The sequence below is a fragment of the Cherax quadricarinatus genome, chromosome 72 (genome assembly GCF_038502225.1).
Source record: "Cherax quadricarinatus isolate ZL_2023a chromosome 72, ASM3850222v1, whole genome shotgun sequence".
Classification (NCBI taxonomy): Eukaryota; Metazoa; Arthropoda; class Malacostraca; order Decapoda; family Parastacidae; genus Cherax; species Cherax quadricarinatus.
The window spans coordinates 20,931,810-20,947,413 of NC_091363.1; the positions used below are offsets into that span (position 1 = coordinate 20,931,810).

At 42.9% G+C, this 15,604-nt stretch overlaps 1 protein-coding gene across 1 annotated transcript in view; it reads right to left on the reverse strand.

Annotated features, from left to right (window-relative positions):
- Positions 1 to 15,604, reverse strand: part of LOC128701378 (venom protease-like) — a 229,374-nt gene that overhangs the window by 178,938 nt on the left and 34,832 nt on the right. The window contains exons 3-4 of the mRNA XM_070100470.1: positions 3,442 to 3,486; positions 2,456 to 2,712 (exon numbers count right to left, since the gene is read on the reverse strand). Coding sequence (XP_069956571.1) covers positions 2,456 to 2,712; positions 3,442 to 3,486 — 302 coding nt within the window. The remainder of the gene's footprint in view (positions 1 to 2,455; positions 2,713 to 3,441; positions 3,487 to 15,604) is intronic.

Consider the following 15,604-nt stretch of genomic DNA (forward strand, 5'->3'; position numbering starts at 1 on the left):
AGATTAACTCGATAAATTATTACTGCTTCTATTATTATTGCCATTATCATCATTTATAATATACAGTGGACCCCCGCATAGCGAACGCCTTGCATAGCGAACATTCCGCATAGCGAACGCTTTGTCCGCTAAAATTTTGCCCCGCATAGTAGACAAAAACCCGCTCAGCGAACTTCGTTTGAGACGCGTCCAATGTGGGCCCTCAGCCAGCCTCACATGTGCCGCCCGTCCCATTGTTTACCAGCTAGCCTCCGCGGTAACATTCAAGCATACACCCGGAATATTTCGTATTATTACAGTGTTTTCGGTGCTGTTTGTGGAAAATAAGTGACCATGGGCCCCAAGAAAGCTTCTAGTGCCAACCCTACACCTCAAAGGGTAAGAATACCCATTGAAATTAAGAAAGAAATCATTGATAAGTATGAAAGTGGAGTACGTATCACCGACCTGGTCAGGTTGTACAAGAAACCAAAATCAACCATCGCTTCTATTGTGGGCAAGAAAACGGCAATCAAGGAAGCTGTTGTTGCCAAAGGTTTAACTGTGTTTTCGAAACAAAGATCGCAAGTGATGGAAGATGTTGAGAGACTCTTATTGGTGTGGATAAATGAAAAACAGCTAGCAGGAGATAGCGTCTCTCAAGCGATCATATGTGAAAAGGCTAGGAAGTTGCATGACGATTTAATTAAAAAAATGCCTGCAACTAGTGATGATGTGAGTGAATTTAAGGCCAGCAAAGGTTGGTTTGAGAGATTTAAGAAGCGTAGTGGCATCCATAGTGTGATACGGCATGGTGAGGCTGCCAGTTCGGACCACAAAGCGGCTGAAAAATATGTGCATGAATTCAAGGAGTACATAGAAACTGAAGGACTGGAACCTGAACAAGTGTTTAATTGTGATGAAACAGGCCTGTTCTGGAAGAAAATGCCAAGCAGGACCTACATTACTCAGGAGGAAAAGGCACTCCCAGGACATAAGCCTATGAAAGACAGGCTTACTCTTCTCATGTGTGCCAATGCTACTGGTGATTGCAAAGTTAAGCCTTTATTAGTGTATCACTCTGAAACTCCCAGAGCGTTCAGGCAAAAGAATGTCCTCAAGGATAATTTGTGTGTGCTGTGGAGGGCAAACAGTAAGGCATGGGTCACTAGGGAATTTTTCTATAACTGGTTACACCATGCATTTGCCCCCAATGTGAAAGATTACCTAACTGAAAAGAAATTAGACCTTAAGTGCCTCCTGGTGTTAGACAATGCCCCTGGTCATCCTACAGACGTGGCAGAGCGACTTTATGGGGACATGAGCTTCATTAAGGTGAAGTTTTTGCCTCCTAATACCACTCCTCTCCTGCAGCCCATGGACCAGCAGGTCATTTCCAACTTCAAGAAACTGTACACAAAAGCTCTGTTTCAAAAGTGCTTTGAAGTGACCACAGACACTGGATTGACTCTAAAAGAGTTTTGGAAGGATCACTTTAATATCCTCAGTTGTGTAAACCTTATAGGTAAGGCTTGGGAGGGAGTGACTAAGAGAACCTTGAACTCTGCTTGGAAGAAACTGTGGCCAGAATGTGTAGACAAAAGGGATTTTGAAGGGATTGAGGCTAACCCTGAGAGGAGTAGTATACCAGTTGAGGAATCAATTGTGGAATTGGGGAAGTCCTTGGGGTTGGAGGTTAGTGGGGAGGATGTGGAAGAGTTGGTGGAGGAGGACAATGAAGAACTAACCACTGATGAGCTGATAGATCAACTTCAAGAGCAAGAGGCCAGACCTGGGGAAACTGGTTCAGAGGAGGGGAGAGAGAAATTGAAGGAATTGCCTACTTCAAAGATTAAGGAAATGTGTGCAAAATGGCTTGAAGTGCAAACCTTTTTTGATGAAAATCACCCTCACACAGCTATTGCAAGCCGTGCTGGTGACTATTACAATGACACTGTTGTGAAACACTTTAGGAAAGTCATAAAGGAACGAGAGGTACAGGCCACTATGGACAGATATGTTGTGCGAAAGAAGTCCAGTGACTCTGAAGCTGGTCCTAGTGGCATTAAAAGAAGAAGGGAAGTAACCCCAGAAAAGGACTTGCTACCTCAAGTCCTAATGGAAGGGGATTCCCCTTCTAAACACTAACACTCTCTCTCCCCTCCTCCCATCCCATCAATCATCACCAGATCTTCAATAAAAGTAAGTGTCATGTAATTGTGCATGCCTTTTTCAGTTTGTGTGTACTAAAATTAAAATTTTTTTGTGGTAAAAAAATTTTTTTTCATACTTTTGGGTGTCTTGCACGGATTAATTTTATTTCCATTATTTCTTATGGGGAAAATTAATTTGCATAGCGAACATTTCGCATAACGACCAGCCCTCTTGCACGGATTAAGTTCGCTATGCGGGGGTCCACTGTAATAATAAAATAATCTTTTTCATCATGGTATTAAAAAAAACAAGTGTGTCTTACCATCCAAGGCCAATTATTCTTTAGAGCGGTCACACCACCAAGGACACGCAAGGCTCCTAGTATTGGTCCAGGACGGAGCTGGAATACCTTAGGGTCATTAAGAGCAGCCAGTGGAACCCCAGGACGCCGCTGTGGATCATCTCCAGAAGATATTTTATTTAAAACTGTTTTATTGATGGATTCGGGTCGGAGGAACCGAATCGGGCCAACGCTTTCAGTGTATAACTTAAAAGGTTGGTAGATGTTTTGACCACATTCTACAAGAAAAAAAGTATAATGAGTTAGGCACATGTGTAATACTAGGCATCTTTACTGATAAAATGTTGAACCTGCGCTGCAGGCTTCGAGATGACTTACAATCCTTGAAACAGCAGTCGAATTGGAGAGGCAGTCTGAAGTAATCGGTCCCTTAGCCAAGAACAAACATTTGTTGCCAGAGACTTGTTTACCGGAAAGATGAGGTCACAGGTGAGCTGGGCCCACCAACTCATCTTTGAGCTTATCTCCGAACTTCTATACCTCTTTTTATAATACATCAGTGTCTGCTCTCATAATTTTGCTTAAGTCTCAGAGACTGATTATCTTCCTCTAAAACTGAAGAACTCAATACCTCTGCAGTTCTCATGGACTGTAATTCATCCCTGGATTCGACTGAAGAAACCAGCGACGCAGATGAAGAATATCGTCAATAAAGACACTCAGTCTTGCACAAGTGTCTTTTTCATTAACTTAACAGTATTGAAAACCATTTCTAATATGATGCGGACTTGTGAATATTGACGATTATTATATCTTTAAGAGTTAATGTTGCAACATGAATATTGACGAAACGTTTCGCCTGCGCTGTAGGCTTCGTCAGTTGACTACACACACATCAGTATTGATGGAAAACTAAGTAGTCTAAGTAGAGATGTAATTTGATGTAAATCAGTTTATGACAATATTGCAATTATACAAGATAAATTAACTGTGTGATGATCACTCACGAAAATTGACGATAGGAGCTGAGATGTCCTGTAACAGTTGCAGGTCTGCAAGATTAATTCGTGATCATTAGCCACACTTTCTCGGTATTGCAATCTGAGATATCAGTGGTGATAATCATTATGAATCAAGAAAATTGCACTCTACTGTATATTCATTCTTTTATACTAAACCCATATTAACTACGTTTATATATACAAAGCTAAATCTCACGGGTGATCCCCGGAAATATATCCAGGTGGTGTAGTGTTTTTTAAAGCTCCTGGAAACTACACACCCACTAGAAACAACGAGAGAAGACCTGAACCTCAAAAATACAGCGCCTATCACCCTGTACACATGCAGTCCAGAATTCCTCACCGTGCATGCAGGCCAAGCTATATACAGCATAGGAGATGGCCGCATCAAGTACACTGTTGCACCAGGAACCGACCCACATACCACCAACGCCATACTAGAAGACCTAGGCAATGACAAAATGCGCATGCTAAAACCTGCCATGCTCTCAAAATCAGCATATTGAAGAATTACAAACGCATCAATCACTACGTGGTATGATCGCACATAAGAAGTCACGTGATCACTAACTGCCGTCTCCTGCCTGCCTCTCGCCTCTCTCCAGTCTCCACAAATCACAAGCCAGTCAACACCTCGCGCTGATGAGATGCACATAGCCGTGCTCCCGTGTCACCGATCAAGCTTACCCGTGTATCCTGACTCTCAAGCTCGTTCCTGCAAATTCCTTCACGTTCAGCTCGGCTGCTGGGTCAAGCCCTGGCTCTTTCTCTAAGACTAAGGACACTCCTCTCAAGATCTACACTTAGTCTGTCCAGTCTTCCCCGCTCACCCCTTCATGGGGTCTTACCTAGAATCATTCATTCATTCAAGCTCCTGGAGAGCGAAAGGTTGCCACAAAATGTCGCAATAGTTGCACTTGTGTCCCTTTACCAGTGTTTCATTACTACATTTCGTCCAGGACGTGATTTTATCACGTGTAAAAAAAATAAACACATACAAAGCCTAATATGGCAAACGAGCACCCCGAGGTTAGGCTTGTAAGAGATCAGGAGGAGGTCGGGGAGACAGGCGGCGCTGGGGGTCTGACCCATACAAAAATTTTATTAAACAGAAAATGTAAAACTATTATAATCAAAACCTAACGCTAACCTACAGGAGTCATATATGTTGTCTTTATGGAAGACAGATGATACCGGAGGCAAGCTTTCCTGTGGGGAGGACAAAACGGCGATCAGTGTTGGTGCTTTTCCTGGCAGTGTTGTGATGAACAAGACTGTTTCTGCAGGAATGTATGACAGGGAGTGGAAAGTTACTCAAGGGCAGTGTATATGAGTGTTGTTATCTACTTGATAAAGTTCAATGTATATGAGTGTTGCTATCTACCTGATAAAGTTCAGTGTATACGAGTGTTGCTATCTACCTGATAAAGTTCAGTGTATACGAGTGTTGCTATCTACCTGATAAAGTTCAGTGTATATGAGTGTTGCTATCTACCTGATAAAGTTCAGTGTATATGAGTGTTGCTATCTACCTGATAAAGTTCAGTGTATATGAGTGTTGTTATCTACCTGATAAAGTTCAGTGTATATGAGTGTTGCTATCTACCTGATAAAGTTCAGTGTATATGAGTGTTGCTATCTACCTGATAAAGTTCAGTGTATATGAGTGTTGTATACAGTTGTATACAGTTAGTACCTGACCAGCCCGGCTGGTCAGGTACTAACTGTAGGTGCTTATCCAGCTCCTTCTTGAAGACAGTCAGGGGTCTATTGGTAATCCCCCTTATGTATGCTGGGATGCTGTTGAACAGTCTTGGACCCCTGTCACTTATTGTGTTGTGTCTCAGTGTACTCATGGCGCTTCTGCTTTTCATTAGAGGAATGTTGCATCTTGGATTTTCGAAGTGCATATTATTATCTCTCGCCTGCGTTCCAGGGAATGCAAATCAAGGGACTTCAACCGTTCCCAGTAATTTAGGTGCCTTATCGTGCTTCTGTGTGCCGTGAAAGTTCTTTATACACTCACCAGGTCAGCAATTTCGCCAGCCTTGAAGGTAGCAGTTAGTGTACAGCAGTATTCCAGCCTGGAGAGAATAAGCGATTTGAAGAGAATCATCATGGGCTTGGCACCAAGTCCCTAGTTTTGAAGGTTCTCATTATCCATCCTATCATTTTTCTAGCATGCAGTAGTTACATAGTGGTCTTTGAAGGCGAGATCCTCTGACATTATCACTCCCAGGTAGTTCACATTACTTTTTCGCTCTATGATTAGAATTTCTTGTGTACCCTAATACTGTTTTAGTTTCCTCAAGTTTTCCATATCTGAGTAGTTAAAATTTGTCATCATTGAACTTCATACTGTTTTGAGTGGCCCATTTGAAGATTTGATTGATGTCCGCTTGGAGTCTTGCGGTGTCTTCGTTGGAGGACATTGTCATGGCAATCCGGGTGTCATATGCAAAGGAAGACACGGAAGACACATCTCTGTCTATGTCAGACACGGGGATGAGGAATAGGATGGAAGAGAGTACTGTGCCTTATGGAACAGAGCTTTTCACCGTAGCTGCCTCAGACTTTACTCTGTTTACTATTACTCTTTGTGTTATATTTGTCAAAAAGTTATAGATCCATCTACCAACTTTTCCTGTTATTCCTTTATCACGTATTTTGTGTGCTATTACACCATGGTTGCACTTGTCGAAGGCTTTAAAAAAAGTCTGTGTAGACATCTGCATTTTATTTAACCTCTGTAGCATCCAAGACCTTGTCATAGTGGTCCAGTAGCTGCGACAGGCAGGAACGACCTGCTTTAAACTCGTCTTTCCCTGGGTAGTGTAATTGATGGGTATCTATGTGGTTGGCGATATTGTTTCTTAGAATCCTTTCAAAGATTTTTATATGGGATGTTAATGTTACCAGTATGCAGTTGTTTGCAATTGCTTTACTGCCACCTGTGTAGAGTGGGGCTATGTCTGTTTTTTTAGTGAGTGTGGGATAACCTCTATGTCCATGCTTCCTCTCTATAGAATGCTGAAGGCATGTGACAGTGTCTTCTTGCAGTTCTTGATGAACAAAGAGGTCCATGAGTCTAGGCCTGGGGCAGAGTGCATGGTCATGTCATTTATGGCCTTTTCAAAGTCTTGTGGTGTTAGGATACTATCAGAAATTTCTGAGATGACCAAATTTTGGGTCTCGGTCATAAGAATTCATGACTCACGAAATCGTACTGACACGATTGCAAACAAACCATACCACGGGTGGAGTTTGAACCCGCGGTCAGTCTCAAAACTCCAGATCGTCGCGTTAGCCACTGGGCCAGCTAGCTTAATAAGATTCATCCAACCAGGTATATTTCTACACCATAGGAAGGTTAGCATAGGCACCACTGTATCCACAAATGCAATTTTTTACAGACAAATCCCCCGCTAGCACGGCCGTGAGGAACTCTAGCTCAAGTCCCCTCAAAGCCGTCAACGTGCATTTGTGGACGCAGTGGTGCCTATGCTAACCTTCCTATGGTGTAGAAATATAAGTACTTGGACGAGAAACTAATGTAAAAGATCTGGGAGAGATCATGTCACAGGATCTCACCTTCAAAGACCATAGCAATGTATCAATCGCATCTGCTAGAAAAATGACAGAATGGATAATGAAAACCTTTAAAACGAGGGATGCCAAGTCCATGACACTCTTCAGGTCGCTTGTTCTATCTAAACTGGAACATTGCCGCACACTAACAGCACATTTCAAGGCAGGTGAAATTGCTAACCTAGAAAATGTACAGAGAACCTTCAAGGCGCGCATAACTGCGATAATACACACTGGGAACGTTTGAAGTTCCTCAACCTGTACTCCCTAAAATGAAGGCGGGAGAGATACATGATTATATGCACTTGGAAAATCCTAGAGGGGTTAGTACCAAACTTGCACACGAAAATCACACTGTGAAAGCAAAAGACTCGGCAGACGATGCAATATCCTCCCCCCCTCAATGAAAGCCGGGGTGCCACCAGCACGATAAGAGACAACACAATAAGTGCCAGGGGCCCAAAACTGTTCAACTCCCTCCCCTGGCTGTCAAGAAGGTACTGGACAGTCACCTTAAGTCAGTACCTGACCAGCCGGGCTGTGGTTCTTATGTTGGGTTGCGTGCGGCCAATAGCAAGTCTGGTTGCTCAGGCCCTGATCTACCATGAGGCCTGGTCACAGAACGGGCCACGGGGGCGTCGACCCCCGAAACCCTCTCCAGGTATACTCCAGGTAAGCAGGCTTCCAATACTGGATATTTTTTCCCTTTGATTTGGCATAAGAGAAGAAGTATTTTTTTTCAATTTTCTTTATGGCTTTTAGTTCTCCCTGAGATTCTTGTCTCCTCTAAGATTTCTTCAGCCGATAGCTACAAGCTCTCGGCATGAGTTCTGTAGAATGGTTTAAGTTCTACTTGAGCAACAGGAAGCAAATTGTCATGATCAACAACACAGAATCAGAACCCATACCAATAACATGTGGGGTTCCTCAAGGTAGTATCCTGGGTCCATTGCTATTCTTGTGCTATGTAAATGACACGCCTATCAGTGTCAAATACAAGCTTCTACTGTACGCAGATGACAGGGCTCTGTTACTATCAGATAAAGACCCACTAGACATTGCTAATGTACTATTACTAGAAATAGAGTCCTGTAGCAAATGGTTGGTAGTAAACAAACTATCACTATACATCGGGAAAACGGAAGCCATACTCTCTGGCATGAAAGATAAATTGAAAAGGGTAAATAATTTTAATGTCCAGTGTAATGGGGGAGCCGAACCTATTATTACAGTAAATTCAGTGAAATATCTGGGAATCCCCCTTTGACCCAAGCACGTCAGGAAATCTAATAGTGAACAAATGTAGTAAAGAAAACGATTGCCAGACTAAAGCTCCTCTACAGACAAGCACAGTGTCTACCAACTGAGGCTCTCAGGACCCTATGTCTACCCTTATACAATGTATTGTAGACTACTCTTGCTCGTAATGGTACTCTGCCTTAACAAAAAACTGAAAGATGGGCTTCAAATCACCCAGAACAAAATGGTGAGATTCATTCTGGACCTGGGTCCAAGAGAGCGTGTAGGCCAGAATGAATTACAACTGGACATGCTGAATGTTGAAGACAGAGTAAATCAACTAAAGCTAAATTACGTTTATAAAATTACTCACAACCAGTGTCCCCAATATCTTACTGGTTATTTAGTTAAGGCCGGGAACCAATGTAATTACAGAGCTACGGGAAGGGAGAACAACTTTGCAGTACTTAGTCAGTGGACAGGCTTCAAAGACATTTTTCTATTCAGCAGTTAAAGAATGGAATAGACTGCCTGCACATATCAAAGCCTGTCATAGCATGAGCCAGTTCAAGAAGACAGCCAAAAGGTACCTCATGAATAAGGCTACAGAAAGAGAGAAGTAATTTCTTGTATGAAAATAACTATACACAAATAACCCGCACATAGAAGAGAGGAGCTTACGACGACATTTCGGTCCGACTTGGACCGACTTCTATGTGCGGGTTATTTGTGTAACGTTCCAGTCATGGTATTGTGCCCTCTTTTTTTTGTTACAGTATATGAAAATAACTAATTTTCCCTCTCCCCTAGTATACCTTCCTGTAGTGTAACTGTTTTTACAAAGTTAAGATACTTACCTGTTTTCAACTTAAATATAAATAATCAGAAGGACCCCAATGGAAGTGAGTCACTGTCTGACTTGGGGTTATTCTAAGTTCTGTTTGATAATCAATGTAACTGTGTTGAAGGCCATTGATCTGTATTCCCTGGAGGGCAGGCGAGGGATATACATGATAATATACAATTGCAAATCCTAGAGGGATTAGTACCAAACTTCCACATGAAAATCACTCCCTATGAAAGCAACAGACTCGGCAGGAGATGCAACATTCCAGAATGAATAGCAGGGGCACCATACGACTACACTGAGAGACAACACAATAAGTGTTAGAGGCCCAAGACTGTTCAACTGCCTCACAGCATATTTAAGAGGGTTTCGGGGGCGTTGACCCCCGAAACCCTCTCCAGGTAAACTCCAGGTGCATATCTGAATAAATTTAATTACTAACATCGAGAAGTCGGGCTCGATACGGCGTAAGTTGTCAATGGCCCTGATAAACCTAAAAAAACATGCAATAATAAAAATAATAAAATAAAAATAATAATAATTTATATCTGTTCCTACAAGTATATGAACAAGGAATACAGGCCTAGCTGACATCAATGACATATTACTATACAGAAAACCCCTTGTTATGCCGAGCATTTCGGGCAAATTAGGTCATTTTTGTCCCAGGATGCGACCACACCAGTCGACTAACACCCAGGTACCCATTTTATACTGATGGGTGAACAGGAACAGCAGGTGTCTTATGGAAACACGTCCTTAATGTTTTCCAGCCGTAACGGAGATTCGTACTACAGACCTCAGTGTGGGAGCCGAGTGTGCTAGCGATCAAGCAACGGGACACCAAATTCAAATTCAAAGTTTATTCTCTATAAAGATTACAATGCTGAGTTTACAGAAATTTGGTTACTGTGTGGTTTACATGTAGTAAAATTGTGATTACAGAGTGTACCACTAGAACGCTTAGCATGGCTAGGTATTTCGGGCAGACTTAGTTTTATTCTTAATTGTAAAATATTACAAATTATGAGGTAAGTTGGTATTATGGCTAAGTGACTAAATACTAGTTTGTGAGTTTAGCAATGTGAATGCTTTTGTTTTGGCACAGTACATAGTTTCAGTATTGGAGTATCACAGGATTCATTATTTTAAGATTGAGATTAATATTTCTGTTTATGGTCAAATGAGTGAGTGAGTGTAAGTGTGAACCACCAGTTGGTATTCGTGTAGTTAGTCGACGGGGTGTATCAGGGAGATAAGATGTTTTCTAATGGTAGTTTTGAAGGTGATGAATGTGTCTGCAGTTCTAGAGTTCTCAGGTAGGGTATTCCAGATTTTAGGGCCTTGGACATACATTGAATTTTTGTAAAGGTTTAGTCGGACACGGGGAATGTCGTAGAGATGTTTGTGTCTGGTGTTATGCCTGTGGGTTCTGTCACAACTATCAAGAAAGCGTTTTAGGTCAAGGTTGATATTAGAGTTTAAGGCCCTGTAGATGTAGATTGCACAGTAGTAAGTGTGGATGTACTGAACTGGGAGTAAGTTTAGGTCTATGAAGAGTGGGGGGGGGGTGTTGCCAGGGATGGGATTTAGTGATTATTCTTACTGCAGCTTTTTGTTGGGTTATTATTGGCTTTAGGTGTGTTGCTGCAGTTGATCCCCAAGCACAAATAGCATAGGTGAGGTATGGATAAATAAGTGAGTGGTATAGTGTGAGAAGGGCATTTTGCGGCACGTAGTATCGTATCTTGGAGAGGATCCCAACCGTTTTGGATACTTTTTTGGTTATATGCTGGATATGGGTGCTGAAATTCAGGTTGTTGTCAAGGTATACCTGGAGTTTACCTGGAGAGAGTTCCGGGGGTCAACGCCCCCGCGGCCCGGTCTGTGACCAGGCCTCCTGGTGGATCAGAGCCTGATCAACCAGGCTGTTGCTGCTGGCTGCACGCAAACCAACATACGAGCCACAGCCCGGCTGATCCGGAACTGACTTTAGGTGCTTGTCCAGTGCCAGCTTGAAGACTGCCAGGGGTCTGTTGGTAATCCCCCTTATGTGTGCTGGGAGGCAGTTGAACAGTCTCGGGCCCCTGACACTTATTGTATGGTCTCTTAACGTGCTAGTGACACCCCTGCTTTTCATTGGGGGGATGGTGCATCGTCTGCCAAGTCTTTTGCTTTCGTAGTGGGTGATTTTCGTGTGCAAGTTCGGTACTAGTCCCTCTAGGATTTTCCAGGTGTATATAATCATGTATCTCTCCCTCCTGCGTTCCAGGGAATACAGGTTTAGGAACCTCAAGCGCTCCCAATAATTGAGGTGTTTTATCTCCGTTATGCGCGCCGTGAAAGTTCTCTGTACATTTTCTAGGTCGGCAATTTCACCTGCCTTGAAAGGTGCTGTTAGTGTGCAGCAATATTCCAGCCTAGATAGAACAAGTGACCTGAAGAGTGTCATCATGGGCTTGGCCTCCCTAGTTTTGAAGGTTCTCATTATCCATCCTGTCATTTTTCTAGCAGATGCGATTGATACAATGTTATGGTCCTTGAAGGTGAGATCCTCCGACATGATCACTCCCAGGTCTTTGACGTTGGTGTTTCGCTCTATTTTGTGGCCAGAATTTGTTTTGTACTCTGATGAAGATTTAATTTCCTCATGTTTACCATATCTGAGTAATTGAAATTTCTCATCGTTGAACTTCATATTGTTTTCTGCAGCCCACTGAAAGATTTGGTTGATGTCTGCCTGGAGCTTTGCAGTGTCTGCAATGGAAGACACTGTCATGCAGATTCGGGTGTCATCTGCAAAGGAAGACACGGTGCTGTGGCTGACATCCTTGTCTATGTCGGATATAAGGATGAGGAACAAGATGGGAGCGAGTACTGTGCCTTGTGGAACAGAGCTTTTCACCGTAGCTGCCTCGGACTTTACTCTGTTGACGACTACTCTCTGTGTTCTGTTAGTGAGGAAATTATAGATCCATCGACCGACTTTTCCTGTTATTCCTTTAGCACGCATTTTGTGCGCTATTACGCCATGGTCACACTTGTCGAAGGCTTTTGCAAAGTCTGTATATATTACATCTGCATTCTTTTTGTCTTCTAGTGCATTTAGGACCTTGTCGTAGTGATCCAATAGTTGAGACAGACAGGAGCGACCTGTTCTAAACCCATGTTGCCCTGGGTTGTGTAACTGATGGGTTTCTAGATGCGTGGTGATCTTGCTTCTTAGGACCCTTTCAAAGATTTTTATGATATGGGATGTTAGTGCTATTGGTCTGTAGTTCTTTGCTGTTGCTTTACTGCCCCCTTTGTGGAGTGGGGCTATGTCTGTTGTTTTTAGTAACTGTGGGACGACCCCCGTGTCCATGCTCCCTCTCCATAGGATGGAAAAGGCTCGTGATAGGGGCTTCTTGCAGTTCTTGATGAACACAGAGTTCCATGAGTCTGGCCCTGGGGCAGAGTGCATGGGCATGTCATTTATCGCCTGTTCGAAGTCATTTGGCGTCAGGATAACATCGGATAGGCTTGTGTTAATCAAATTTTGTGGCTCTCTCATAAAAAATTCATTTTGATCTTCGACTCTCAGTCTGGTTAGCGGCTTGCTAAAAACTGAGTCATATTGGGACTTGAGTAGCTCACTCATTTCCTTGTTGTCATCTGTGTAGGACCCATCTTGTTTAAGTAGGGGCCCAATACTGGACGTTGTTCTCGATTTTGATTTGGCATAGGAGAAGAAATACTTTGGGTTTCTTTCGATTTCATTTATGGCTTTTAGTTCTTCCCGCGATTCCTGACTCCTAAAGGATTCTTTTAGCTTAAGTTCGATGCTTGCTATTTCTCTGACCAGTGTCTCCCTACGCATTTCAGATATATTGACCTCTTTTAGCCGCTCTGTTATTCTTTTCCGTCGCCTGTAAAGGGAGCGCCTGTCTCTTTCTGTTTTACATCTACTCCTCCTTTTTCTTAGAGGAATAAGCCTTGTGCATACATCGAGTGCTACCGAGTTAATCTGTTCTAGGCATAAGTTGGGGTCTGTGTTGCTTAGTATATCTTCCCAGCTTATATCGGTTAGGACTTGGTTTACTTGGTCCCACTTTATGTTTTTGTTATTGAAGTTGAATTTGGTGAATGCTCCCTCGTGACTAATCTCATTATGTCGGTCTGGGGCTCCGCGCATACATGACTGAACCTCAATTATGTTGTGATCTGAGTATATTGTTTTTGATATGGTGATATTTCTTATCAGATCATCATTGTTAGTGAAGATGAGGTCTAGTGTATTCTCCAGTCTAGTAGGCTCTATTATTTGCTGGTTTAAATTGAATTTTGTGCAGAGATTTAAAAGCTCGCGTGAGTGTGAGTTTTCATCAGAGCTGCCTCCTGGTGTTATTACTGCAACAATATTATTTGCTATATTCCTCCATTTTAGGTGCCTTAAGTTGAAATCCCCCAGGAGCAAGATGTTGGGTGCAGGAGCTGGAAGGTTTTCCAGACAGTGGTCAATTTTTAACAGCTGTTCCTGGAATTGCTGGGATGTTGCATCCGGAGGCTTGTAGACTATCACAATGACTAGGTTTTGGTTCTCGACCTTTACTGCTAAAACTTCCACTACATCATTTGAGGCATTTAGCAGTTCTGTGCAAACAAGTGACTCTGCAATGTACAGGCCAACCCCCCCCTTTTGCCTGTTCACTCTGTCACATCTATATAGGTTGTAACCTGGGATCCATATTTCGTTGTCCAAGTGATCCTTTATGTGGGTCTCAGTGAAAGCCGCGAACATTGCCTTTGCCTCTGCAAGCAGTCCACGGATGAAAGGTATTTTGTTGTTTGTTGCTGGCTTTAGACCCTGTATATTTGCAAAGAAGAATGTTATCGGACTGGTGGTATTGTTGGTACTGGGGGGGGATTTTTTTTCCGGCATTAGTATCTGTATCTGTTGGTTTGGAGTGGAGGCCATCGACTGTGGTTCCACTCCAGGAATGACTGGATTTGGTGTACGATTTCTGCCATTTCCTGCCAGTTTTTTTTCCTTCCTGGCACTAAAAAACCTCTCCCTCTTGAGTGACTGTGGCTACCCAGGTTTTCCCATGGCCTGGATGTTTTGTATCTTTTTGTCCCCTTTAGATGGTATGCCTGGCAATTTAAGTTATAGCACAGTCTTTCCTGTACTGAAGAGGTACACAGTTTAGGGTGAAAAAGCTTACAGGAAGGGAGTTTGCATTTTCCTGTTTTCATATGGGCATGGCATTTCCTAGGGTGGTCATAGTTGCACGTCCCATCTGTTTTTCCAGATTTCCCATGCCAGCAGATACCGAGTGCATAGTATGTGCACAGGCTTGGTTTCCGTTTGCCTTGGGTTTCTGTGACTGTATTCCCTGTTGGTGCATGTTTCCCTGTCTTACTTCTATCCTCCCTAGCACCAACAATGGAGCTCCCACCATTTGTTTTTGGTAATATATCCTCACTATTGCTAGTGGAGTCCTCTTGTTTGCTATTTCCTGCGGTATTTCTAGTTTGCAATATTGGTTTTATCTTATCTTTGACTACACTTGTTTCCCTACTATGGCTCCTGTCCCCTATGCGGTCATTCATATGTATTCCTTCCTGCGTATAATTCCCGACTACCTGGACAAAATCTCCAGCTTCACCATTACTGTCTCCCAGGACAGCATCTCCAGCTTCCCCATTACTGTCTCCCAGGACAGCATCTCCAGCTTCACCATTACTGTCTCCCAGGACAGCACCTCCAGCTTCACCATTACTGTCTCCCAGGACAGCACCTCCAGCTTCCCCATTACTGTCTCCCAGGACAGCACTATCAGCCCCCCATTTACTGACTACCAGGACATCATCTCCAGCCTTACAGTTTCTGACTACATGGCCAGTATCAAGGGCAGTACCATTCAGCCCGGACTTTTTATGTTCCCATCTGTTGTAGAAAGCTTCCAGGTTTTCTATGAAAGCAGCTTTGATGTTGACCTCTTTTAATACCCTTGTGATTTTAGTCCACAGATTTATCTCATTTGGGCATACCCAAAAACACTTCCCTGTTTTAATACTGCTTGTAGCTAGTTCTTGGATATCTGCACAAGGGGCGTGACACCAATTACCACAGAAATGACAATTTATGCATGTGGAAGCCCGTTTGTTTGACTGACCACAGACTACACACAGCTTCATAGTGATTTGAATGGTTTATTTACTGCAATTCTACTAGCAACCTCTTGAATATTCTATTAATAACCTGCTAGGTGGTGCACAACGAAACCGTTTGAAACCAGTCCAGGGTTCGGACCAGTCAAGGGTTCGGACCAGTCAAGGGTTCGACCAGTCAAGGGTTCGGACCAGTCTATCTGATCTGATCAGTGGGTCACTTATTTAAACCATACTGGTCGGTGATTTGAGCTAACACATGAAGGATCTACTGGAAATTATCTACCCGAGTAATATGTGATTTGATTGATACAAAAGTAT